The 27,005-nt window shown below is 30.0% G+C and overlaps 2 protein-coding genes and 1 long non-coding RNA gene across 4 annotated transcripts in view; 1 reads left to right on the forward strand and 2 right to left on the reverse strand.

Moving 5' to 3' along the window:
- Positions 1–18,808, reverse strand: part of LOC111429048 (uncharacterized) — a 54,972-nt gene extending 36,164 nt beyond the window's left edge. The window contains exons 1-2 of one of the 2 annotated variants that reach the window (XM_023064835.2): positions 18,597–18,808; positions 6,565–6,819 (exon numbers count right to left, since the gene is read on the reverse strand). In XM_023064835.2, coding sequence (XP_022920603.2) covers positions 6,565–6,819; positions 18,597–18,614 — 273 coding nt within the window. In that variant the 5' untranslated portion in view covers positions 18,615–18,808. Of the gene's footprint in view, positions 1–6,552; positions 6,820–18,596 lie in introns of both variants that reach the window. The other variant, XM_023064834.2, reaches the window with a different exon arrangement.
- Positions 18,809–19,983: 1,175 nt separating this feature from the next.
- On the reverse strand, positions 19,984–21,587 carry LOC111429059 (phenoloxidase-activating factor 2-like). The gene is made up of 2 exons (XM_023064845.2): positions 21,140–21,587; positions 19,984–21,090 (listed from the first exon to the last, which is right to left on the reverse strand). Exons 1-2 carry the CDS (start codon positions 21,469–21,471, stop codon positions 20,127–20,129), a joined length of 1,296 nt encoding a protein of 431 aa, XP_022920613.2. The 5' UTR covers positions 21,472–21,587; the 3' UTR covers positions 19,984–20,126.
- A 243-nt stretch (positions 21,588–21,830) lies between these two features.
- Positions 21,831–22,814, forward strand: LOC111429064 (uncharacterized). The gene is made up of 3 exons (XR_002708149.2): positions 21,831–22,152; positions 22,222–22,277; positions 22,333–22,814. It is a non-coding gene; the product is annotated as an uncharacterized lncRNA (long non-coding RNA).
- Positions 22,815–27,005: the final 4,191 nt, after the last annotated feature.

Genomic DNA, 27,005 nt, shown 5'->3' on the forward strand with positions numbered 1-27,005 from the left:
CGTTATCAGCTAAAGATTTATGCCAATAAGTGCGGTGCCGTTAGTTTTACACGCAAGCTGTCTCCTCTTCCATCTTCTTATTATATAAAAGGTGTTTTTCTTGAGAAACTATCTACAATCAAGGATCAGGGAGTTTTGAACCGCACATTGAAGATATTGCATCTTCTGCAGCGAGGATGCTTGGTTTCGTTTTGCGGACCTCGCGTGCCTTTTCTGACATCAGTTCCTGTTTTTGACCTTTGTTTTGTTCAATATAGAAGATGGCTCTGTAATTTGGTTACCATAATATCTGTGTCAGACTTATATAGGGAAGAATTCAGAGGAAATTTCTCAAATATTTGTCTCTACGCTTGGATAGATCATACCCGGATCGTGGAACGAATTACGCATCCCTGCTGCAACGTCATAACATTTCTGCGCTGGACTTGAGAAGAGATGACCAGTGTATCAAGTTTTTACAGAAGTTAGTGCAAAGTGAATTGGATTGTGGTTGGTTGTTGTAATGAGTTTCATCTGAGGACTGAGGCAGATTCAATATTTTAGCCAACTCCTCGATGCAGAGGATGTGTAAACTAACTAACAATAATAGTGTAGGAGTGTTTATGTGAGTTATATTTGTTTTATAGCATGTGCTATTTCTTTCGTTTTCTTGTAATATTGTCCTGTAATTGATCTTTGTTGGGCAATAAAGTGTATTATAAACTATTTCGTACAAATTTTCTTAAAACATCAATAAATGTGTCTACTATTTAACAAAATATAACAAAAAATAAAAATGTTTGAAATTTGTATCATGTTGTGCGAGGTAACAATTTTTATCAGTCAACTTAAAAAAAAAATTCGTATAACATCCATTTCTTTCATCTCAATCTATATGGAAATTTCAGGAATGATCTATTAAAGTGTCGTCGTTTTAGTACATACATCACCTTTGAAAAATTACTCTTTGTTTTTGGGAAATAAATTAAGAAGCAAAATTTTAAATTAATATCTTCGTTTAACAGCTTTATTATTGTTATTATTTTTTTTAATTTTCAAATTTCTCAAATCTAATCTAATAGCTTAGAAAAACGTTTTTTTATACCATTAAAAATCGGTTTATCTCAGAAATTTCGATAAGTGTATTTGTTTAGGGCAATACATGGAGTAAAGTAAGTATTGCGCCACGCAGATACGCAAACACACAAATAAATAAATAATAAAAAGAAAAGAAACTTAAATGTATCTACATCGCAACATAACAAACATCACAGTCCGGTTTTACTAATGAGCCTAAACGAGGAAAAATTGCTTTTCTGAGTCACATGGTATTAATCTATTTAAAGTTCGCCTCTATTATTCTTTCTCACTCATTCAGTCTCTTTCTTTTTCTTACTCTTTACAGTCACACATCTATATATATTATAAAATTGCGTGGATTGATTTAAATCATTTTTTTTCTTTTTGATATTAAAAAAAAATTAAAAAGTAGGCAACGAGGAGGAGGCTAGATAAAAAAGGAAGGAGGACAAAAGAATCGACTTTTATTTTTTTTTCTTAACCAACTTGATGTTATCTCGTCAGGATGATATTTCGTATTTTGTGCGTGTTATTTTTGGGTTTTATCCAAGCAATAAAGTGGAATAAATATTTTATTTAATCACAATAAATTAAATGGTTCATTGTTATTTAAAATTACGCAAGTTATTTTAGAGAGAGCGATTAACCAATTTTAATTTTGAAAATTAAAATTAATTAAAAAAATTTGTTTTTAAAAAAGTAAAAAACCCGATTCCGTTTATCGTTAAATTATACGATAAACAAGCCAACTTGTTATTTCCAATAAAACATTACAAAGCAATGGGATTTTAGAATAATAACCGGGCGCGCGCGAACGCGACCCGAAAAATTGAAACGGAACTATAAGCTAAAAAGAGACACAAAACACACAATCAGTATACATATATATATAAACCTGAAATGTACGGACCTGGAGTGCTACAAAGCGGCACAACTTGGAATTTAATAGCTCGATCCTTGTTTCGATTTACCATCTCGCTTTTAAAACCGAAACTAAATTCGCTCAAACCAAAGGAACGACAAAGATAGAAATAGAAAAACATTTTATATAAACCCATCTCGCTTCTCCCTCTAAACACAACCTATCTTTATCAACACAAATTCGAGCCCCTCTCTCACTCATCCAACATTTCCAATTTTCTATCTTTGTCACGCGCCGTTTTATTCCAACTTTCGAGATGAAGAGAGAAAACGCCGCGGTCAGAGGAGAGTTGAGATTGTGTTGTATTGATTGGTAATTAAAATCTTAAATAATGCATTAACTATTAAAAAAAATTAACAAATAAATAAGAAAAGTTCACCTTAACATAAAATAAAATAAATAAATCGAAACGAAACATACAAATAGAATGCGGGAAGGAGAAAGAAATAAAACGGGGGAGGAAAGAGAAAAAGAAAGTTTTAAAGGGGGTGGGTTTTAATCGGATTGAGTTTTTCTTTTTTATTATGGTCGAAAAGAAAAGAAAAGGAAGTTGATTTAACAGTGGATATTGATTTTTTTAAATTTAATTTAAAAAAAGGACGATTGTTTTCGAGATTAAATATCGATTGTTGATGATCGATTGAGTTGTTTTATGGTTTGAAATTGAAGTAATTGGAAATTAAACTTAATTGAAAATTGATTAGTTAGTTTTTAGTTAACTTGTTTATTGGGGAAATAAACACATAATTAATGACTTTATGGAAAAGTGACTTTAAAAAAATCATTTTGGCTATATTTTTTAAGAATCATGATATAACTGTATAATTTAATCTGTTGTTTAGACTATTTAGTTACTTACAATTTTAACCTTGAAACGTAGAGGTACATTCATATTTAAAAAAAGTTATAATAATGTGATTTTCATGGAATTTGTTGATGAACGGAAAATTTCATTCATTCTATTCTTTAAAATTCGCACTCGTAAATAGAATTAAAATTGTTAAATTATAATTTTTATTATCTCAATTATTATTGAAAAAAATCAAGTGAGATAAATCGATGATAATAATCGTAACTTATCGCGTTATATAGAGGATTTAAAATTTAGATTTAAATATAAATTGATTTTTTTATAGTTAATATCATTATTAATTTAAAATAATTCATTTCGAAATTTTTTAATGATTACAATAATTCTTGTGAAGTGAATAAATTGCTACAAAAAAACCAACTCATTCCATTATTATCGCTACACAATTTCACAATAAATTTTAGCTTTATTTTTTAAACATTCGCAAAAAACACGTCATCTCCTTCATTATTTTTTTTTTCTGTGGTTTTACTCACCATTTATTTTTTTGCATATTTTTTTGTTGATTGCAACACTATTTTAGCCTTATTCATCGTTATTATCGAAAATAGTTTTCAACAACAAACATTCTTATGCAAACAACAAGGTTGCGCAACTTTTACTCTGACTACGATTCAGATTACAATATTTAACGGATCAACTAAATATATAAATTACAAAGTATAAAGGTTGAAAAGTTAAAAATTAAATATTAAAAATGTTCATAATTAAAATAATTTATTAAAATTATCGATATTATTCTTTTTTTTTTGTTTTTGCTAAATACATTATACATATATTTTTGTCAAGTGTTAATATTGTAATTAAATTATAGCCGAGTGTTTGTGACGTGACTCGTGTTTTTAAATCCGTTACTTTCGATGTATGTGTGAGTCCGCTGATTAGATAACTGCACAACAAATGATTGTTTAAGACCTTTTTTTAGATTGGGATTAAAATAAATAACGGCAACTTTAATTTCTAATTTTAATGTTAATATTAATATTGAAGAATGATATCTTAAATTAAAATTAAATCGTTCTAATTTTATAGTTTATGATGACGTATTGAAATAATAAAGTGTTATAATAAAAATGTAGTCAATATGATTTTTTGAAAATTTCATGTTATTTTTAATATATAAATTTGACAATTTCTTCTGTAATAACATTTTCCTGGAAATTTCATTAATATTATCTGATTGTTTTTATATCATATCATAAACCAGAATCTTTAAGCTACAATTTAGCATACATATCGTATCATGATTCTTAAAAGTACAGTTGATATGATTTTTTGAAAATTTCATGTTATTTTTAATATATAAATTTGACAATTTCTTCTGTAATAACATTTTCCTGGAAATTTCATTAATATTATCTGATTGTTTTTATATCATATCATAAACCAGAATCTTTAAGCTACAATTTAGCATACATATCGTATCATGATTCTTAAAAGTACAGTTGATATGATTTTTTGAAAATTTCATGTTATTTTTAATATATAAATTTGACAATTTCTTCTGTAATAATATTTTCCTGGAAATTTCATTAATATTATCTGATTGTTTTTATATCATATCATAAACCAGAATCTTTAAGCTACAATTTAGCATACATATCGTATCGTGATTTTTAAAAGTACAGTTGATATGATTTTTTGAAAATTTCATGTTATTTTTAATATATAAATTTGACAATTTCTGCTGTAATAACATTTTCCTGGAAATTTCAATAATATTATCTGATTGTTTTTATATCGTATCATAAACCAGAATCTTTAAGCTACAATTTAGCATACATATCATATCATGATTCTTAAAAGTACAGTTGATATGATTTTTTGAAAATTTCATGTTATTTTTAATATATAAATTTGACAATTTCTTCTGTAATAACATTTTCCTGGAAATTTCATTAATATTATCTGATTGTTTTTATATCATATCATAAACCAGAATCTTTAAGCTACAATTTAGCATACATATCGTATCATGATTCTTAAAAGTACAGTTGATATGATTTTTTGAAAATTTCATGTTATTTTTAATATATAAATTTGACAATTTCTTCTGTAATAACATTTTCCTGGTAATTTCATTAATATTATCTGATTGTTTTTATATCATATCATAAACCAGAATCTTTAAGCTACAATTTAGCATACATATCGTATCATGATTCTTAAAAGTACAGTTGATATGATTTTTTGAAAATTTCATGTTATTTTTAATATATAAATTTGACAATTTCTTCTGTAATAACATTTTCCTGGAAATTTCATTAATATTATCTGATTGTTTTTATATCATATCATAAACCAGAATCTTTAAGCTACAATTTAACATACATATCGTATCATGATTCTTAAAAGTACAGTTGATATGATTTTTTGAAAATTTCATGTTATTTTTAATATATAAATTTGACAATTTCTTCTGTAATAACATTTTCCTGGAAATTTCATTAATATTATCTGATTGTTTTTATATCATATCATAAACCAGAATCTTTAAGCTACAATTTAGCATACATATCGTATCATGATTCTTAAAAGTACAGTTGATATGATTTTTTGAAAATTTCATGTTATTTTTAATATATAAATTTGACAATTTCTTCTGTAATAACATTTTCCTGGAAATTTCATTAATATTATCTGATTGTTTTTATATCATATCATAAACCAGAATCTTTAAGCTACAATTTAGCATACATATCGTATCATGATTCTTAAAAGTACAGTTGATATGATTTTTTGAAAATTTATTTTTAATTTATAAACTTGACAATTTCTTCTTTAATAATTTTTTCCTGGAAACGTCATTTAATATTATGTTATAGTTTTTATATCATATCATAAACTAGAATCTTTAAGCTTCAATTTAGCATCCATATTATATCAAAAAACAGTGTGTTGACTTTTTAGTGGATACTGTATATACAATAAAAACTTTAAATAGCCTGATTCGTTTTGAAAAAACGAGATCGCAAAATAAGATGACACGTCAAAATGATTCTCGGAAAAATGAGATGCAAATAAAATTAGAACACGATCAAATTTTTGAAAGTTAATAATTTTAATGGCCAAATCACATAAAATACATAAAAACAGATAAATCGAAAACAAAATTAATTCGAATAAATAACACAATAAAAACAAGCAAAAAGAGATTTCATCGTTTTTCATGAAAAAAATCCATTAAACCGAGGGGATAATTTCAAAGTACCCCACTGCGAGTACAAAAGTTAAAAATAAACCTCTTTTTTTTTCAAACAAACGCGCGCGTATGTGTGTGTATTTGCAAACGTGTGAGTGCGCTCGAAGTAGTATGGGTGTATTTTATAAGTGTACGTGTGTATTGGGACGTGTGTGTGTGTATTTGGAAGGTTTTGAGTGTGTGTGTTTTTAGCCGCTTCATCGAAATATATCCTCAACAAAATAGAGGGAGATATATTTCAATGATTTTTTAAGAGATAGAAAGAGATGGATGCTATGACACATACATACTCGTACGTGTGAGTATAAACGTCCCAGGAATAATTAAACGAATGTAATTAACTTGAAATGTTACATTTTTGAATTAGTTTTTCGAAATTATTTTTTTTTAATTATATCTAATATCATATATATATATATATATACTATACTGTTCAGGGAAAAATGAAACATTATATATATATATATAAATAAATAAAAAAAATTTATATATACGTACAAAAGAACTTACCTCTCCATGATCCATTCGTCCCTCGGGGGTATTTTCGGGTAAAAAATACAACCTGAGACTGGCCAACACTTGTTCACTATTCTTATCGACCCACAATAATTGTAATTCCCCGATGCACACCAAATCCGAGTCGATCCACAGTTTAACAAAAAAGAATTCACTGAGGGTCATTACGCGTTTAATTCCATTCTTCGTGTATCGAAACGCCTTGTAAAAGGTGTAAGGGCCGTGTTGGCCACAGGGCCCACCAACCAACTGCATCGTTGTAATATTCACAAAAATACACCACCAAGACGAGAAAAGGTGATGGTCCAAATGAAAAGAAAACAGAAAGAAAAGAAAATAATTCACTGTTATTATTAACTACTGTTTATTTATTTATTATTATTATTTAATTTAATGAATTGCTTTTTTTCTAATAATAAATTGGGAAATAAAAGTTTGAATGAGGAAGAAAGTTCTTGTTCTTTTCGTTTTTATTTGAATTAATTTTTTTTTCTGGAGCGTGCGCGCGCGGAATCAACGGTTTAAAAAAAACCTAACCTATAACGAAAGTAAAAACGGAGCGTGCAACGCGTCCGAACGCCTCGCTCCGACTGCTGAGCCGTGTCTGTGTATAATTTTTTTCGTAAACCTAAATGAGCGCATGCGTCAACCTCTATATTTGTACTCTAACTATTTTCGTTGCGATAAATCAGATTTAAAAAAAAAAAAAAAAATTATACAAGTGTAATTATCTAATTTAAAAATAATACCAAATATACAAAAAAATCTTAAATATTAATAAAAATAAAGATGTTTAAATGTTATAACATGACAAGTTATAGAAAATATAAATCGTTGTGTACATTAAATGAAATTATTAACAATTAAATTGTTAAAATAAATAAGATCTGAAAAGGGAATCTCAGTAAAGATATAAACCGTTGTAAAGATGGATTTTAGATTGATTGATATTGTTTTAATTTTGCGTCTTTTTGTGGTTTTGACGGTAATGACGAGTGTTACAACGAAGTTGAAACCCGGGAAAACGGATTAATTTCAAAATAAAACTGTTTCCTTATTGCACAGGTTCTCTCTCAAACGATAAAACGTGACTGTTTGCACAACACCAATAGGGAATAATAATAACCGGTTACAAAATTAACAAACAAAAAAAAATGAATAAAAAATTAACTTGTTATTAATTATTTTTTTAATTAATTTTAATTTATTATTAATACAAACATTTTTTAAAAGAGTATCGTCATCCGATTTATGTTTTCAAATATCCTGTAATATGCAATGAAATTGGAAAAATGCTGAATTTTGATTTCCTCGATTATAATTTAAGACAGTACGGTTTTTTTAAATTTTTCTTGTTTTCATTTTTAGCCTTAACCCTTTGTGTCCCGACGGTACTTTAAAGTACCGCTAGTTTTAAACACTCGTTTTAAACTGTAGTCTATACAAGAAAGAATCTGTATAAAAAATGACACAATCCGCACTGTAGGGTTTTTAGGTATACCTATTTAAACTTATTCAACCAGATGTCAAGTTAGAAGTTTAGTGAAAAGTGGTCTTGTTGAATTTTGTTGTTCAAAAATGTATTTCTTTGATAAATGGTTATTAGGTGTGATTATTACAGATCATTTTAAAAAGAAAGCATTGAGCTTTAATTTAAAATAAGTCTCATTCCTTAATTTCAATAAATACGGCTTCCGGGAATTTTTAAATTAACATCTTTTTTGACACTTTTAGGTTATACGAAAATGTAAATTTTATTTCAACATTATTTTTCTCAATATTTTTCCAATCCAACCCAACAATTATTATACATCATTTTAAAGAGAAAGCTTTGAGCTTTAATTTAGAATAAGTCTCATTCCTTAATTTTAATAAATACGGCTTCCAGGAATTTTTAAATTAGCATCGTTTTGGACACTTTTAGATTATACGAAAATGTAAGTTTTATTTCAACATTATTTTTCTCAATATTTTTCCTATCCAACCCAACAATTATTATACATCATTTTAAAGAGAAAGCTTTGAGCTTTAATTTAAAATAAGTCTCATTCCTTAATTTCAATAAATACGGCTTCCAGGAATTTTTAAATTAGCATCGTTTTGGACACTTTTAGATTATACGAAAATGTAAGCTTTATTTCAACATTTTTTTTCTCAATATTTTTCCAATCCAACCTAACAATTATTATACATCATTTTAAAGAGAAAGCTTTGAGCTTTAATTTAGAATAAGTCTCATTCCTTAATTTCAATAAATACGGCTTCCACGAATTTTTAAATTAGCATCTTTTTTGATACTTTTAGGTTATACGAAAATGTAAGTTTTATTTCAGCATTTTTTTTCTCAATATTTTTCCAATCCAACCTAACAATTATTATACATCATTTTAAAGAGAAAGCTTTGAGCTTTAATTTAGAATAAGTCTCATTTCTTAATTTCAATAAATACGGCTTCCAGGAATTTTTAAATTAACATCTTTTTTTGACAGTTTTAGGTTATACGAAAATGTAAGTTTTATTTCAACATTTTTTTTCTCAATATTTTTCCAATCCAACCTAACAATTATTATACATCATTTTAAAGAGAAAGCTTTGAGCTTTAATTTAGAATAAGTCTCATTCCTTAATTTCAATAAATACGGCTTCCAGGAATTTTTAAATTAGTATCTTTTTTGACACTTAGATTATGCGAAAATGTTAGTTTTTGCTCAATATGGTTTTTCTCGATATTCTATCAGATTTTGATAATTTCTGATAAATAAATATTCAAATTTACTGTGTCCACGAAAATGTTGTAGCGTAAGTTCAAAAGAAAGAGGAAGTTGCCAAAATTGTTCTGCCAAAGCTAGACCCCACTCAAAATGTACTTTGTGCAATGTTTATTTATGTTGTAATGAAAGAAAGAACTGTTTTTGTATACTGAAAATATATTTTAATGCTTGACGGTACTCTCAAGTACCATTATCCCCCTGGAATGGGGGGATTGCATATTTTGCTAAAATTGATTCCAAAGGCCTCTACTGAATGTATTTTGATAGCGTTTTAATTCAGCCACAAAGTTTCAAAATTTTTGACTTCTTGAGACACAAAGGGTTAATTTAAAATATACAGGATGGTGAAATAAGCGTGCTAAGTACTGTATCTCGGAAACTAGTCCTTGTAGTGACTTACGGAAATTATTTTCATGTTGGGGGGCGCAACCACCAGGGGACACAACTACCATTGAATTAGTAAATGTGGTTTTTCTCGGAATTCCGCTGTGTTCATAACAAAAAAGTATGTGCATTTTAAAGTTTAGATAACTTATGGTTTTTTTTGTTAAAACACTTTTTGACCTATCTTTAAAAATAAAGTGGTGGGGGGTGTTCGAAAATGTTTCTAAACAAATGCCAATAATTTCAAAATGGCTGAATGGAATTTAATAAGCATGATAACGTTGAAAAGAGCTTTTCTTGGACTACAAATCCTACCTTATTTTTGCTGATTGCAATTTGGTATGTTGCCACTAGAGGACATCTTTCGATATTACAATAGAAATTGTGTGTTTTCTTAGAAAAGTTAAATCTGTAGGTAAAATAGAAAAATGAAGGCCAAACAAGCTAGTGAGTGCCGCGCCTCGATATCATGTTCCTAACCTAAAATATCGGTGAAAGAAGATTTAATGAGAAAATTCAATGCTTTTGATCAGTTGGGCAATCAATTACCGATTTCGTTCTTGTTTGCAAAATTTGTTCCTACAACTGGACGGTTGTCCAGCACATTTTAATATAAATGTGAGAGATTGTCTAAACTCAGTGCTTCAACAGCGATGGAAACAGCCGATGGATTCAATCAGCCCGATCCTCACACTTAATTTGTTTGAATATTTATATATGGGGGTGGTTAATGGTGTTTCAAACCTACAACCAGACAAAACATGGAAAGTAGGATTCGAAATACCTTTCACAACCTACCAAGAGCAGAAATTTAAGGCGAAGTTATTTCCAAGCAAGAGAGGCTCCAGCAATGGATAGAACGTGATGGATAGCAATTTGAGTATTTAAGGAGACATTAAACAAATTTTTTAAAAGCCGAGATAATTTCTTTATGTTTATTTTTGTCAATATACCAAATTTTCGCTTCTAAATGGACTGGGAATGGAAAAACAATAGAATGAGGAATGCTCTCAAAAGTGTAGTGATCGAAATCCATTGAATTTTCTCATAAAATGTTCTTTCACCGATATTTTTGGTTAGGAACATGATATCGAGATACGGTTTTCACTAGCTTGTTTGGGCTTCATTTTGCTGTTTTTTCATGAAAAGATAGATTTAACTTTTCTAAGAAAATTCACAATATCTATTGTAATATCGAAAAATGCCCTCTAGTGCCGATGCACTAACTTATAGTCACTAGAAATAAGGTAGGATTGTAGTCCAAGAAAAGCTCTTTTCAACGACACCAAGTTTATTAAAATCCGTTTAGCCACTTTGAAATTATTGGCATTTGTATAGAGATATTTTCAAACACCCCCACCACTTTATTTTTAGAGATAGGGCAAAAAGTGTTTTAACAAAAAAAACTATAATTTATACAGGGTGTCTCAGCGAGACCGGTCATTAGACGTTTCTGGGGTTCTGGCGAAAATAAAAATTTGAGAATTCAGACTTAAGTATTATCAATTACGATCTCTTCGTCTAAAATATTTTCAGATTTCTTGCACTTCCGGTTATACCGGAAGTCGCCACCAACTTTATTTTTTTAAATGGAACACCCTGTATATTTTTACATATTTGGATTTGTCTGTTTTCAAGGTTTATAAATAACTTTACTTTTTGCAATTTGATTCGGTCGTTCTCGAGTTATTCGAATTTTTCTAAAAAAATCTGCTCCAGCAGACATTTGTTCAAAAAATCAGAAAACACTCAATTTTTGGGATATCAATTTAGGATTGAGAACATGCTTAACCAACATGATGGAGTATGTTTTGGTGCCGAGAACTGCGGTCTAGAACGTTTGATCACTTTACTATGGTACGTTAACTTTTCAAAATTTGGAAGTACCATAACTTCATTTTTTTAAATGGCCATATTTTATTTTTTAGTCGTCTTCGGTGTCTCATACTACATCTTTTATATCCTATATGGCCCATACCTAATATTAATAGTTTGGGAGATAATTGCGGTTTTTTGAAAAATGCACACATATCATGGATATTTAGCCTAGTGTGCCATGAAAAACAAGCCCTCTCAATGAGTTCTTGTCAAAGACTCACTTGTTTACGTCACTTGATGCATGTGACCTAATAATTATCTGTTATGTCCCTTAATATTAGTACTGAAACGAGTTAAAATCGATAACAATAACGAAAGTAATATTTACACAAATCAAGACATTCTTAATTTATTTTTTTTGCATGAAAAGCGCGACAAAGTTCGTAGTATGATTTCCAGATCTTCTTTGGCAGCTCGAATTGAGGTGTTGGGACTGGGCTCGAAATAAGCCAAGGTATTCACCTCTTCCGTTGCATTATCTATTACATTTTTTGCTCAGTGTAACACGTGATTAATTCATCCAAAATGCAAAAAATTTGTTTCTATTCTTCTAAATTTACCTTTTGTCATCGGAGATAAATGTGGATAATTTTCATTAAACATTCTGCTAGTTCTACTAAGAACTTTGTCGCACTTTTCGTGCACAAAAAATAAATTATGGATTTCTTCATTTGTATAAACATTATTTACGTTATTAATATCCATTTTAACTGGTTTTAGACTCACAAGCATCAAACAACCTAAATTAGACTTTGACGTTTATCAATAAGTCATTAAACATTTGTTTTCCATGGCACACTAGGTTAATATCCATATATGTGAGCATTTTTCAAAAAACCCTAATTATTTCTCAAACTATTAATGTTAGGCATAGGACATATGGAATATAAAAGATGTAAAATGAGACGCCGAAGACGACTAAGTAATAAAATATGGGGGGTGCCATTTAAAAAAATTAAGTTTTGGTGCTTCCAAATTTCGAAAAGTTAACGTATCATAGTAAAGTGACCAAACGATTTAGACAGCCGTTCTCGCCACCAAAACATACTCCATCATGTTGTTTAAGCATGTTCTGAATCCTAAATTGATATCTCAAAAATTGAGTGTTCTATGATTTTTTGAACAAATGTCCGTTGGAGTAAATGTTTCTAGAAAAATTCGAATATCTCGAGAATTGCTGGTTCAAATTGCAAAAAGTAAAGTTATTTATAAACCTTGAAAACAGACAAATCCAAATATGTAAAAATATACAGGGTGTTCCATTTAAAAAAATAAAGTAGGTGGCGACTTCCGGTATAACCGGAAGTGCTAGAAATCTGAAAATATTTTAGATGAAGAGAACGTAATTGATAATACTTAAGTCTGCATTCTCAAATTTTTTGTTTGGCCAGAACCCCAGAAACGTCTAATGACCGGTCTCGCTGAGACACCTGTATAAGCTTTAAAAGGTATATACCCGTTTTTTATGTTAATATAGCGAATTCCGAGAAAACCCGCATTTTCTAATTCAAGATGGCGCTTGCGCCCCCAGCGGCCATCTTAGAAACCTGCAAATAATTACCAGGAGTTTCTCTTAGCCACTTTAGTTATTAAATTTTTTACTACAAGTGTCGACAATGATTGGTTTCCGAGATACAGTACTTTGCACGCTTATTGGGCCACCCTGTATATTTATGTATATCATTCCTAAACTAAAAACAGTGATTTTTTGAAATTCTTACATGTTATTGCAATTTAAGTACGAGTACATATTTAGTTGTATTGAATATTTTAATAAATTTTTTCAAAAAAATTATAACACTTGTTTCTCTATATCATCATAAACTACAAAGATTTAGCTTAAATTTGACGTATGCTTTAAATCACAAAAATAAAGATAGTGTTTTATTTTTATCCAATATTTCGATTTTTATGCTTATATTTAAGATAAATTTTTATATTTTTCACTTTTTTGCACGAGTTATCACAAACGATTATAAGAAACACAATGATGCAATAACATTAACAAATTTAAACATAAATTTACGACTCTGATACTGAGATTTATCTAAGAATTTGAAATATGTGTTAATCCGATAAGTTTGAAATTAGGTTGGAATTATTTAAAGATAATTTCAAATTATTGTTCGAGGTCTCTTGAAATAATTAATCGTGATAAAATTATTTACTAAAACCGCATAAGAAAATAATAACCGGTTATTATCGGGGTAATTAAAAAATAAAATAACGTATTACGATGAGAAAGTTATTAAAAAATCGATTAAAAACATAAATTATGTTTAACAAAATTAAATTAAATTTTGATTTTAATATATAAAAGGAAATTTCGGATGTTTACGATAAATTTTTTTGATTAATTTTCTCGGTGCTTTTTGCTGGCGGAGATTTGAAATCGTCAAGGTTACTTTTGTGAATGTATTCGGATTTTAACTTGAAGTGAGTATTTAATAATTTAAGAATTAAATTAAAAATGAATTAAACAAAAAAATTTTTTAAGATTTCCTAAAAATAGCGTTTTAACTAATTCATCACAATTAATAATTGAACACATTTAATAATTCAACGTTTCAAAGAATAATAAAAAACCAACACTTTGCGGGATTATTCGAGCGAAAATGAGGTCACAAAAGGAAATTAAACGTTCTCGGTTTTATTCCGAGACCGTATTTTATTATTTATTATCGCTTAAAAGATTAAAAAAACTCATTTTCGAACGTCCTTTTTAAAAAAAATAAATCTCCAATATTTTTCAAATTTAAAACGAAAAAAAAATGCGATTTCAAACGGAAATTATAAATAATCATTAAAAAAATTATGTATTAAAATAAGGTTGTTACAATTATTATAAATGTCAAAGTGGAAGCTAAGAAAGGTTTTTTTTCATCTCGCTCGAGTCGCCGCTGTCGCCGGCGGCGTGTTTTTATTTTAATAAACACACACACACACGCTCGATCCCATTTAATTTGTGTTGGAAAACGCGAGAACGAGAAATAAAGAGAGAGAGAATGCGAGGAATGGAAGGCGAGAAGAAAGGATGGAAAATGAAGAGAAGAAGAGTGAGAAAGAGAAAATGGGCGCATGCGTTAAAATCTATAAATAAAATACAGCCGAACGGAGATTTCGTTTCGTGGAATCTATATAGTTACTAGCTATTAAAGAATTTAAATTAAAAAAAATATTTTAGAAAAAAAAAAGTTTTTAAGTATATAATTTTAATTTATATATTTTTTTTAATCAAATTAAAAAAATATATGTAAAATAAAATTTGAAAATTCAAAACAATAACTTATATATACAGGTGTTCCTGTAAGTCGTGGCAAAATTTTTAGTCTAAACCTTTGATTATACAGGGTGTCTCAGCGAGACCGGTCATTAGACGTTTCTGGGGTTCTGGCCAAACAAAAAATTTGAGAATGCAGACTTAAGTATCATCAATTACGTTCTCTTCATCTAAAATATTTTCAGATTTCTAGCACTTCCGGTTATACCGGAAGTCGCCACCTACTTTATTTTTTTAAATGGAACACCCTGTATATTTTTACACATTTGGATTTGTCTGTTTTGAAGGTTTATAAATAACTTTACTTTTTGCAATGTGAACCAGCAATTCTCGAGTTATTCGAATTTTTCTAGAAAAATTTGCTCCAGCGGACATTTGTTCAAAAAATCATAGAACACTCAATTTTTAAGATATCAATTTAGGATTCAGAACATGCTTAAACAACATGATGGAGTATGTTTTGGTGCCGAAAACGGCTGTCTAGATCGTTTGGTCACTTTACTATGACACGTTAACTTTTCGAAATTTGGAAGCACTATAACTTCATTTTTTTAAATGGCACCCCCCATATTTTATTACTTAGTCGTCTTTGGCGTCTTATTTTACATCTTTTATATTCAATATGTCCTATGCCTAACATTAATAGTTTGAGAAATAATTAGGGTTTTTTGAAAAATGCTCACATATATCGATATTACCCTAGTGTGCCATGGAAAACAAATGTATAATGACTTATTGATAAAGGTCAAAGTCTGATTTACGTTGTTTGATGCTTGTGAGTCTAAAACCAGTTAAAATGGATATTAATAACGTAAATAATGTTTATACAAATGAAGAAATCCATCATTTATTTTTTGTTCACGAAAAGTGCGACAAAGTTTTTAGTAGAACTTGCAGAATGTTTAATGAAAATTATCCACATTTATCTCCGATGACAAAAGGTAAATTTAGAAGAATAGAAGCAAATTTTTTGCATTTTGAACGAATTAATCACGTGTTAAACTGACCAAAAAATGTAGTAGATAATGCAACGGAAGAGGTGAATACCTTGGCTTATTTCGAGCCCAGTCCCAACACCTCAATTCGAGCTGCCAAAGAAGATCTGGGAATCATACTATGAACTTTGTCGCGCTTTTCATGCATAAAAAATAAATTAATTAAGAATTTCTTAATTTGTGTAAATATTACTTTCGTTATTGTTATCGATTTTTACTCGTTTTCAGTACTAATATTAAAGGACATAACAGATAATTATTAGCTCACATGCATCAAGTGACGTAAACAAGTGAGTCTTTGACAAGAACTCATTGAGAAGGCTTGTTTTTCATGGCACACTAGTCTAAATATCCATATGATATGTGTGCATTTTTCAAAAAACCCTAATTATCTTCTAAACTATTAATATTAGGTATGGGACATATGGGATATAAAAGATGTAGAATGAGACACCGAAGACGACTAAGAAATAAAATATGGGAGGTGCCATTTAAAAAAATGAAGTTATGGTACTTCCAAATTTTGAAAAGTTAACGTGCCATAGTAAAGTGACCAAACGTTCTAGACAGCAGTTCTCGGCACCAAAACATACTCCATCATGTTGCTTAAGCATGTTCTCAATCCTAAATTGATATCCCAAAAATCGAGTGTTCTCTGATTTTTTGAACAAATGTCTGCTGGAGCAGATTTTTCTAGAAAAAATCGAATAACTCGAGAATGGCCGAATCAAATTGCAAAAAGTAAAGTTATTTATAAACCTTGAAAACAGACAAATCCAAATATGTAAAAATATACCGGATGTTCCATTTAAAAAAATAAAGTTGGTGGCGACTTCCGGTATAACAGGAAGTACAAGAAATCTGAAAATATTTTAGACGAAGAGATCGTAATTGATAATACTTAAGTCTGAATTCTTAAATTTTTATTTTCGCAAGAACCCCAGAAACGTCTAATGACCGGTCTCTCTGAGACACCCTGTATATAATATGGATTGAGCTAACTGAATATATCTATTAACAAAAATGTGGCTCAAGGTGAATAGACGCAGATGGAAAGCGATAATGTGAAAGTGTAACAAAGATAGACATAAAACGGTACTAAACAGACGGGCGCATGCGCACAAAAGTGTCAAACCTCTTCCATTTGACGTTTATCGTTTTGTTGTGTCACAGCCAGTCACACCGTTATGTTTAAAAATGTATTGTTTCGTGTGCAAAGTTCGCGATAATACAGTTTCACATCACCTGTAAGTATTATAAATGTTACTTCTAATTGATAGTTTTTTATCTTATAAATTAACGCACGCCCATTATATGTCAGTACGCTTCTATGTCTATCTCGGTTCGATCACCTTGCGCAAGCTATCTCTCTCGTTGGCTCAATCCATATTATATATAATCAAAGGGTTTGTCTTATTTTATGACGAAAAATCGTTTAAAATCACTTTTCACAATCAATGCTATACAGGTGTTCACAAAGGTTATTTTTTTAAAACTTTTTTATAAAGGCTTATTTCATTTTAAAATTATGACATTAATGAAATTAATGATTCAGTTGCTTTACTGCTCCAGGTACAATTTGTTCTCATAGGCACCTACGATTAATGAAAACATTTTATAATCGAGGTTGTATCTTTTTGCGAATAACTCGAAAACGATGCGTCTAAACAAAAATAACTAAGAGTGAAAATAATTTTAAAATGAAATAGGCTTTCAGAATCAGTTGTAAAATTTAAGGGTTTATGACATAATAAAAAGTTTTAAGAAAATAACCTTTGTGAACACCCTGTATAGCATTAATCCCGTGGTTGCATATTTTCAAAAGTGATTTTAAAAGATTTTTCATGATAAAATTGCACTGTTTATCAAATGTTATCTTTCTAAGATAAACCATATTGAAAATATTTAAGAAAATGTTTAAAAATTTCTTAACTTTGAAAGCCCATATTTTAGCCACTTATGGGTTTAGACCAAAAAATTTTACACGAACCGTCATCATTTTAACTCTATAATTTATTTATTTATTAATAATATACATATATTATAATATATGTTATAATATATATTATATATATATAATTTATAAATATATTAAAAAGAGAAAATAAATAGAATTTATAATTAAAAATCATTATGAAACCACAAGAGTGAAAACGTCAAGATAATAAAACAATAATAATAACAACGATAATAACCACCTATTATTTTATCCTTCTCTTTCTCTCTCTCTTACTAAATTCCCTCTTCCGTTTCGACCCGAAATTGTTATTAAATCGAATCACGTGACCTCCAGCTTTCCCCCACCCTCTCAAATCAATATTTCAATAAATAAACGAGATTGCTACAATATAATTTTTTTTAATTAAAAAATTAAATAAATAATGTCAAAACTATTCCCCTTGAGGAAATTTAGAAAAAATTAATTAATTTTTTTTTAATTTAATTAAATCTTTTTAGATCCCCGACATGTTCTCCATCTCACTTAAAATTTTTTTGTTCGGTTTTCATCCTTTACTCTAACGCTTTCTTTCTCGCTTTTTAGAATCTTATTTCCACATCAAAATCCTTTTAAAACGATTTATATCTTTTTTTATGTAACCTCGGAATATAAAATAATTTAAAAAAAATAATTTACCGTTAATAAATTATATTGTTTTTCATGAATACATTAAAATTTAACGTTAACATAAATTGTGTATTAAAAATACATATATTTACCTGAATCCCAAAATCCATCCGTTGGTCTTTTAGATTAATTACCGCACAAAATAACTATATTATAAACATCATCTCTCCGCCAACTCTTGATGTTAAGAAAAGAGAGAGAGAGAGAACTACTCGCCAAAAACCGAATGCACACAGACACACACTCGTACACATACAACGTCAGTCAACTTTGTATTTACACTAATTAAGTGACGTCACGATGTAAACTGAGAGAACTCGGTGGTGCTGTCGTCTTCGTTTCGGCATACTTCGAGAAGACTCGCCAGGAGAAAAGTGGTGGAGGATAGTGTTGTTGTTGTGGTGGGGGAAAATACGTTAAACGCGGAATCGAAAGAAAAAATGTAAAGATACCAAATGAACAAGTAAAAAAGGCAATAACTAAAGGGGAAGGGGAAATAGTAATTTTTCTTTAAATAAGGAATTTTAATAAATATATAATAATAATTAATTAATTATGTATATTAAAATTATATATAGTAGATATATTAAATTGAAGAGGAATGAAATGAAGATGGTGAATTAACGGAGAAAAAAAAAGTGAGATGGATCGAGTTCGTCGGGTACATGTAAAGAACGAGGTATTTGGCCGGGGGCCAAAAGCCTCACTCTAAGAAAATCAAAATAAACCGGCCGTTACACTTTGTTGTAACGATTTTTAGATTGGATGCGATGGGACCGAGCGAAAAAAAATATGATTAAAAAGGATATAAATCATAAAAAATGAACGAAAAAAAAGTTGACAAAATGCGAGTTAAAAAATAAAAGGGTAAATAAAGTTTCGGGTTGATCCCAAATAAGCGTATTTAAAGAATAAATTAATGAATTATTTAAATTTTAAATTCGCGCTGTACGTAATTTTTTTGTTATGATTTAAACAAACACAAAGGATTTAGTTGTTTGTTTCGATTTCAAGGTGAAAATATATATATTTTTAATTTAATATGATCTGGTGTAGTGCCATCTGTTAGTAGAAGTATGTAATATTGATGTAAAGTAAAAGAAGATTACTAAAATTCTATTAAATACATTTTATATATATGATGATTTGCCCAACAGATGACGCCATTAAATAATAATGCAGTATACAGACTTTAATAAAATAACGCTTAGAAAAATTTTTAGTTCACAAAGTTTTTACCACATCAACAAAACGAAGTCTTCAAAAACAGGTTCCACCATTCGAAAATCAACACTTTCTTTATCGCAAATTAATTACTCATAAATTTCTCGTACGATTTTTTCGAAAATTGTTAACCTCGAATTGTATGAGCAAGAAGATTTTTAAAAACAGGTTTTTTCATAAAAAATCAATTTTAACGATTTTTTAGACAACTTCGAAGTAAATTAAAATAAATATATAAAAATACACTTATATGTATATAGTTACAAAAATAAATCATATATTTATTTGTAAGCGATATAAACTATGAATCATAAATAAAGTAAATGATAACAAAGAAAGCTATTTTACCCATTAATAATTATATTATTAATTAATTATTATTAAACATAATATTAGAGTTAATCGTCAATCCTAACTGATATCGGCAAATGCTCATACGCCATCCAATCCAAATTATTCTTTTTCATAACATCATCAATCCAATTTCTAAAAAGCGCAACATTTACATAAGCAGCGGGAACTTCATTTCCACAATCAATCCCCCACGCAACCATCCCAATCTGATAATATATATCTAGCTGACCCGGAATCGGACAAACCAGCGGACTTCCCCCATCTCCTTCGCAAGTATCCTCCCCTTTCCGTCCACCAGCACACACCAAACTCTTATCCAACATAAAATAAGGCCCCAATCGTGTCGTTCTTAACCAATCCTGACAGCGATTTCTTTCCACAAACGGCAAATTTATTTTTTTTAGTATAGTTTGATATTGTTCGTGTTTTTCGAAATTTTTTTTACCCCAACCACTTGCTATACACCCGGAATTATCGTCCGGGACGAAATCTTGCGGGGGTAAACAGATGACATCGATGTGATCTTTATAAGGAATCTCTCGTTCTAAAATAAGAATTGCCACGTCGTTGTGCAGACCGCCGTAATAGAAATGTTCGTGGATTATCTTCTCTTTAACCGCAACATTTTCGTGGGGATAAATTTCCAAGTTAGTTTTAGTGTCCCATTCTCCGGCTCTGATGATGTAGTGTAAATCATTTTCGATGCAATGAGCGGCTGTTAAAACGGCTTTTGGATGGATTAAAGCTCCACCGCATTTATAATTTTCGGTTTTGTTATCACCCGCTAAATCTTGTGTAAAAACAGCTATCATCCAAGGGAGTTCACCGTACTTTGCTTGATTTCTGTGTGGATCTACGTTTATTGCTATACCCTTTGGACGACGATACCCGCAACCTTTTCGTTTTGGAAGTGGTTTTGGTAGAATTACAGTTGATGATATATTTGTTTTTGGGCAACACTGCAGCAAATAATGTGGACATTCCGTTTTGTCATCTTCATCATCAATCCTTAAAAAAGTGTGATTAAGTTATGAAGAAGGAATCGAAGAAAGCTTACCTTATCGTAAAAAGTCCTTCTCCATCCATATTTAAAGTTCCGTTTTCTTTACACAAATAATAAGGAATACATTCGCAAGCACTTGTTGGAGCAACCGTTTGTGTTGGTCGAGTTGTATAAATATAAGTCTTATTCTCAACCTTATACTCAGTATCATTGATAGGAATTGGAGTTGAACTTAAGTTCTGTAAATTTGGTATTGTTGGTGGACTTACCAAATTACCAAAAATCGATTGAATATTGTTCATTATTGTTTCATTGTTACATTGCGAAACCGTGGTTGAAACCGTTATACTTAATAGCACGAAAATGAAGTAGGTTATTTTACTCATTTTTTATTTGAAAATAATGATAATTCGTACGGAAGATTCGAATGCTAACTGAGCTCGATCCGTGGGATCAATATCTTAATATAAAGTTGGTTTGCGGTCGTTAAGAAGAACCCGTTGTTGTTGATGGCGTCGTTTTCTCTTCTTGTTTATTTCTAACTACTAGTTTGTTTCTCGATGATTTTATTTCCTTCGCGAACGAGAACTGTTTTGTAGAAAAACACGTTGTGAATTGAAGGTGGACCGGTTTTAAAAGGAACGAATCGAATTAAACGGAAGATTTATAAACATTGCTTTGGACAAAGAACGTGTATTATAAAATAATCTGATTTATTTAAATGTTTTTCGTTTATAAACTTGTTTTGTTCAAAAATTAACATTATAACATATTCTGCTAAAAGATTTTTTTGCTAAAAGTTTTTCTTATCCAACTCAACATGTCTTTGCATACATCATTTTAAAGGTGAACGTTTCACATAATCCAACAACAAGTCGTCATAGATTGCATTTTATTTACTCCCCTCTACATTTAATGCAAAAATAGATCTCTACTTACATACTTTGTTAGACGGTTCAAAGTCGTATATATTTTAATAGAAAGAGTGAAAACAATCTTTATTTAAGAACGATTTCATTTTTAAATAAACGTATTATTAGATTGTGTTTAATTCAAGATCTTTTGTGGTAAGTTATATACCTTTTCTTCGAACACATACATTTATTTGTTGACGATTAAATCATAAATTTTTACAGTTAATTTTCATCGTCTAAAGAAGTTTCAATAAATTATATATATAAAAGATTTTAATGTAAGTTATGTAAATTAAAACCAAAATTTATCTTAATATTTCATATCCCACATAGCTAAAAATAGATCCTGATGCTGTTTATTTCATTAATTCTTCTAACAGTACTTTTCGTTAGAATCATTGATCCTTTGGAAAGTGCTGGCGTCGATTATAATGAAATAAAATCTGATTTATCCTCAAAAAACGCTTCTGGAAATGTAACTGACACTCACACCATAGAGGATATGATTAAATTAATTTTCTACGGGACTCCTGAACAAGATGACGGTATAGAGAAAGGTGTAGAAACAAAATTTGGAAATTTAACTGAAACTGTTGATTTAGACTATATCATAAAAGCTATATTTATTGATGAAGAAATTAATTCCGAAACTTCAGTTAACACTTCTTCAGTGCAGTAATAATAAAAAGGATTTCGTAAGTTGTCCAAAACGTAGTGTTACAGAAGAAGTGATCGTTAAACGTAGATTTTAAGTGTAATAAATGTAGTAAAAAAGCTTATAAATATAATAATTTTAATAAATTAATTAAAATTGACTCCATATTTTCATTTTGTTATGTCGGGTAAAAATACAAAAATAGTATCATCCACTGCGAAGAAATGATAATGCAAGATAGGGAACATTAATGGGGAATTCCGGCTCCTAAAAACGTGTATAGTTTAAATTCTCATTGGGACACAGTTTCTTTTTCACAATTATATCTATTATGTTAATTACATTGTGTTAATTACAGTCTTAAGATGTTCTAATACTTTTAGAACGTAGATATGAGTTAGAAAATGTTAGAGACATTTTTGACGTTGTATGTACAGGTGTCCCGTTAAGCGTACGGAGCGGCTGTATCTCTAGAACGGTAAGGCCTAGAGGTTTGGGAAAAAAATCCTTATAAGCAAAGTGACCAAGAGAAATAGCTGGAAATTATTTTGAAGTTCGTAATTCGACCGCTAGGGGGCGTAACTGCTATTGAGAAACATAAAGTTTCCGCTATCTCAGAAACTTAAACGATGAGCTATAACTTTGACAACATCATTTAATAGCTTGGATAATACCGCATCGCTTTTGTTTTGCGATATTTCTCATATCTGTCATAATAAGGGAGGGGGAGGCCAATGCGTTTTCATATGTTTACATTTTAATATCTCCTAGACCATTCAACCGATTTGAATATTTTCGGTGTTGTTTGAAAGAGCATTTTATGCTCTTTTAAAAGATATTTTCAGTAAGACCGTCTGCTTTAAAACAAATGAGCTAGAGGACGTTATCTGCAGCGATTACATATTTTTGTGATTTTTGAAGAAAAGTTAAATGGAACGATACTATTTAGTGAAAACCGTATCTCGATATCGCCACCCGTTCTTGAGTTATAGAAGAAAATGTTAAAAACTCGAGTGCCATCAATCGGATCCAGTTACCTCATCGAGAAAAACAAATCACATAACCATGGTAACTGTAAACATGTCATTTACTAACGCAGAAGCGTATGATAGAGCGTATGATGATTTATTTTCAATGTTTCGAATACGATGCAACTGCATGGCAAAAATGTGCAATGCAATTACGACAAAGAAAGACATTTTTCTCTAGAAGTGTTTTTAAGATTGACTTAGCAATTACGGAAAACTGGCAACGTGTAACCCATTCAGACATCTCTATGAATTCGTAAATCACATTGGTGCGCAATGTGATCCCACATAATCTGGGAACTCCGAAAACAATTGTCCACAAGAGTTCTCAAGAGAATAATATCTCCACCACGTTGTTTTACATCAGGCCTTAACTGATACCGATTATGCTAACAGACTGAACTATTACCATTGACTTTTAAATATGATTTGGGCGAATTTGGGGAATGCTATGGATGCATGAAGCATCTGTCCACAAGCTGATGTAAACTTGCATAATATGCATTCTTGGTTCGAGCAAAACCCACATTGCTTTCACCCCTTTATCTATTGGGTAGACTAAACGACCTGACTTTTCAAGAAAAACTAATAACCAGGGAAAATATGACAAAACACTAAATACCAGTAGAAACGTGTCCAGGGCCGAGACTTAAGCAGCACTTTTTTTTCGTCGAAACTAGATTAAATAAATGCATCGAGGTTTATGGAAGGCATTTCGCACATTAATGAGTTATTTTTGCCAAAAATTTAAGTTATTCTAAGTGTTTTGGTTTATTTTGTTTTATTATCATTGTTGATGTTTCATTGATCCGTTGGCTTTTCAACACGCCTCAAAAATAGTTTTGAAGCAGTTCTAAGCTTGGATAAAGTGTGAAGGAAGGTTCTAGATAATAAAATTTTTGTTCTCTCTTATTTGTTTCCTAAGGTAACTTGATCCGATTAAGATATACGAATTTTTAACATTTTCTTTTATAATTCGAGAATGGATGGAGATATCGAGATGCGGTTTTCACTAATATTTAGCAAATTTTATGGTGATTAACGGTTTGTGAAGTAAATAGTACCGTTCCATTTAACTTTTTTTCAAAAATCACAAAAATATGTAACCGCTGCAGATAACGCCCTCTAGCTTATTTGTTTTAAACCAAGCGGGCTTACTGAAAATATCGTTTAAAAGAGCATGAAATGCTCTTTCAAACAAGACCAAAAATATTCAAATCGGTTGAATGGTCCAGGAGATATTAAAATGTAAACATTTGAAAATGCATTGGCCTCCCCCTCCCTTATTATGAGAGATATGAGAAATATCGCAAAACGAAAGCGATGCGGTATTATCCAAGCTACTAAATGATGTTGTCAACGTTATAGCTCATCGTCTAACTTTTTGAGATAGCGGGAATTTTATGTTTCTCTATGGCAGTTACGCCCCCTAGCGGTCGAATTACGAACTTCAAAATAATTTCCAGCTATTTCTCTTGCCCACTTTGCTTATAAGGATTTTTTTCCCAAACCTCTAGGCCTTACCGTTATTGAGATACAGCCGCTCCGTACGCTTAACGGGACACCCTGTATGTAGTTTCACGTGGAGGTGAATTCCCTCACAGTGCTTAGGCCCCAATACATCCCCACATTTTACAGTTCATTCAGGGGTCAGAAAACCAGCCCAATGTTTTGATGAACGTTAATATAGAATAGAAGGGTATGTTGTATGTTCTTTATATCCGAAACTTGGGACTTACCGTCTCGTCTCCCATTTCACACCATCTACAGAGGGATGTATTTGCCAGCTTCATGTAGAACATGTGCTTACGTGACTTGCAGTGTCCGGAGATACGTACTATAAGAATTCGTACTTTCACACTTGGATAATGGAAAGAAACGGTATTCCGGGCATGATACAGAAAAACTTTTAGAACAAAAGTTGCAGCAAATTTTACCCTCTACACATTGCTCTCTAACAGTTTTGCCCTCAGATGCATCATTGTAGAGAAATATTCGAAAATTTGAAAATTGAGAGACGTAGAGACATAAACCCCTCCTAGGAGACTCGCCAGTTGTTAATTTGAGATGTGTTTAAAATTTTTGGGTTCACACGGCATTAAACATAGAGCCTCGGCCGCAAGCGACCTCGCTTAACCAGGTGAAATCACTATTTCTATTGATCGTAACCAGACGAAGTCGTATACGTTCATCGATGCCAAGGTCAGGTTTTTGACAGTTTTTTGAGTGTGACAGTTACATAACTCAATTTTTATAAAACCATTGATAAAATCAAGGTCCGTTGAGTAAACATGCTGTATATACCACAGCATAGATAACTACAATAGATGTGTAACTATTAACAAACTGCTGGCTCAGCGTTTTTAGCGCCATCTATGGGCACGTGTCCCCTAACTAATCAATTAATTATATATGCAGCGCTTTTTTTAAATTACATGTACTATTATTTTTTAATGTACACTGAGAAAAATGCTGTAAAATTTAGTTATATCACTGTAAAACTGTAATGAATGTATTGTACTTATAATTATTTGTTTAAAAACCATAGTAAAATATAAGTACAGGGTGGTCTAGGCTAACTCGGAAACTATAAGAGTTAGAAAAAAAGTAGCTTCCATGTCATGATCTCGTTTTTCGAGAAACTGCTAATGCCGAAAACCTCATAGCGCTATCGTCTTTTGTTTTTCCCCTAGAGGCCAAAATTGAAAATATCGTAAAACCAGCAAGTGCAATTATCTTCGTTATTATTCTAGGTGGAGTATTATAACTAAGACATTATATGGACACGTTTTTACAGAGAATTTGATGATGTAAACAAAAAAATTTTTTCGGTTTTAGATTTTGAGATATCATGACAATTTTCATTTTTTTAAATGGAAACAACCACTGATTATTCGTTTATTAAATTCTTTATTTTTTTCTGATTACAAAAATATGGGGTTAGATAGGTCTATTTCTGATTGTTTTAGAATAAAGCTAAAAATAAACTTTTTTTATAAAATTTCCATCTAGTGTCGTCGACGAAATTAAATTTACAGTTTCCTGTAAATTACGGTATTATAACTAAAAATTATTCTACTAAAAATTTATATAAAATTTACTTTATTTTCTAATATGTAACATTCTAATATGTTAAACTTTTCGTAATTTTCGTAATCCATCTTAAAAAACAGGATTTTTAAAGTGACACTTCAGAAAATTTTTGAATACAAATGTTGCTGTTTATTTGAATTAAATAAAAACATATGGCGCCATCTATCAATAATTTATTAAGTCATTTAAGAATAATATTAAATATTAATAAAAAATGTGAAATAATGCAA

Source organism: Onthophagus taurus, chromosome 3 (assembly GCF_036711975.1).
Source record: "Onthophagus taurus isolate NC chromosome 3, IU_Otau_3.0, whole genome shotgun sequence".
NCBI lineage: Eukaryota > Metazoa > Arthropoda > Insecta > Coleoptera > Scarabaeidae > Onthophagus > Onthophagus taurus.

Excerpts from the sequence above, each read along its gene's own strand:
- LOC111429059 (XM_023064845.2), bottom strand. The coding sequence starts at position 21,471 with ATGAGTAAAATAACCTACTTCATTTTCGTGCTATTAAGTATAACGGTT. Across the intron at positions 21,091-21,139 it reads GAAGGACTTTTTACGATAAG|GATTGATGATGAAGATGACA; the intron begins GTAAGCTTTCTT and ends CACTTTTTTAAG.